The sequence below is a fragment of the Eurytemora carolleeae genome, unplaced genomic scaffold, assembly GCF_000591075.1.
Source record: "Eurytemora carolleeae unplaced genomic scaffold, Eaff_2.0 scaffold1067, whole genome shotgun sequence".
NCBI classification, from domain to species: domain Eukaryota; kingdom Metazoa; phylum Arthropoda; class Copepoda; order Calanoida; family Temoridae; genus Eurytemora; species Eurytemora carolleeae.
The window spans coordinates 62,293-63,767 of NW_019397254.1; the positions used below are offsets into that span (position 1 = coordinate 62,293).

The 1,475-nt window shown below is 38.6% G+C and overlaps 1 protein-coding gene across 1 annotated transcript; it reads left to right on the top strand.

Annotated features, from left to right (window-relative positions):
- The first annotated feature begins 589 nt into the window (after positions 1 to 589).
- LOC111713062 (uncharacterized) lies at positions 590 to 1,249 on the top strand. Its single transcript, XM_023487853.1, has one exon. The coding sequence runs from the start codon at positions 590 to 592 to the stop codon at positions 1,247 to 1,249; it is 660 nt and encodes a 219-aa protein (XP_023343621.1).
- Positions 1,250 to 1,475: the final 226 nt, after the last annotated feature.

Consider the following 1,475-nt stretch of genomic DNA (forward strand, 5'->3'; position numbering starts at 1 on the left):
AGTGGTCTTTTAACTGTCATGTTTCGTGGGATACCTTGTACATAAACAGACGTAGCTTTACCGTTTCTTTGTTTTAAATCTTCAAGACAGAAACAATTCTCAAGAACTGAAGAGGGTCAACCCAGACCGGGAAATATTTTCCAGAAAATGTGGAACTAATTAATATCTACTTGGATCATCATCGAACCCAAATTTTAAATCTTAACTTATCGCTCAACCCCCCCNNNCCATACTCTGGAGTTATCTGATTCCGTTATTTACCCACACTCTGGAGTTATCTGATTCCGTTATCTAACCATACACTGGAGTTATCTGATTCCGTTATCTAACCATACTCTGGAGTTATCTGATTCCGTTATTTACCCACACTCTGGAGTTATCTGATTCCGTTATCTAACCATACACTGGAGTTATCTGATTCCGTTATCTAACCATACTCTGGAGTTATCTGATTCCGTTATTTACCCACACTCTGGAGTTATCTGATTCCGTTATCTAACCATACACTGGAGTTATCTGATTCCGTTATCTAACCACACTCTGGAGTTATCCCAACTACAACTTTGTTTTTATTCACATAAACCTCGTCATGTTACTGCTCTACACTTTATCAGTGCTAACCTTGTCTTTAAAGGGAAATGCCGTTTTCACCTCCAAAATCGATGTGTTTCCTGTATCCAGCTCCACTAAGGATGTGTTTCCTGTATCCAGCTCCACTAAGGATGTGTTTCCTGTATCCAGCTCCACTAAGGATGTGTTTCCTGTATCCAGCTCCACTAAGAATGTGTATCCTGTATCCAGCTCCACTAAGGATGTGTATCCTGTATCCAGCTCCACTAAGGATGTGTATCCTGTATCCAGCTCCACTAAAGATGTGTATCCTGTATCCAGCTCCACTAAAGATGTGTATCCTGTATCCAGCTCCAATAAGGATGTGTATCCTGTATCCAGCTCCACTAAGGATGAATATCGGGGTTTTAGCTCCTTGAAGGACGTATATCCTGTTTCTAGCTCCTTAAAGGACGAATATCCAGTTCCTATCAAGTTGAAGGACGTATATGCAGTATCCAAGTTAATAAAGTATCTGACTACTAGGATGCATACTCCGGGTAGGGTGAAGAGACAGGAGAATAGGAGAAACCCGCACCGACACCATCATCATCTCCCCGGGCACCATCATCATAAAAAGAAGCAAATGAAACCTAAAAAGAAACGAATTTACTCTCATCATTTCTACCGAGAAACATAATTTTATTAATCTTATCTGACAAAATATATCAAATATATATCTCTTTATGTAACACCATTCTGTTTTATTTTGTAATTTCAACGATAGGTCAAGCAGATTTTTGGTTAAAGTACATTTCGAAAAGACATTTTTGAAAAATGTATATTAAATATAAATAGTTACCGTAACGCTTTCGCTGGTCACTGGTCATCCATTTGCACTTAAAAACTTATTTTGTATTGTGTTA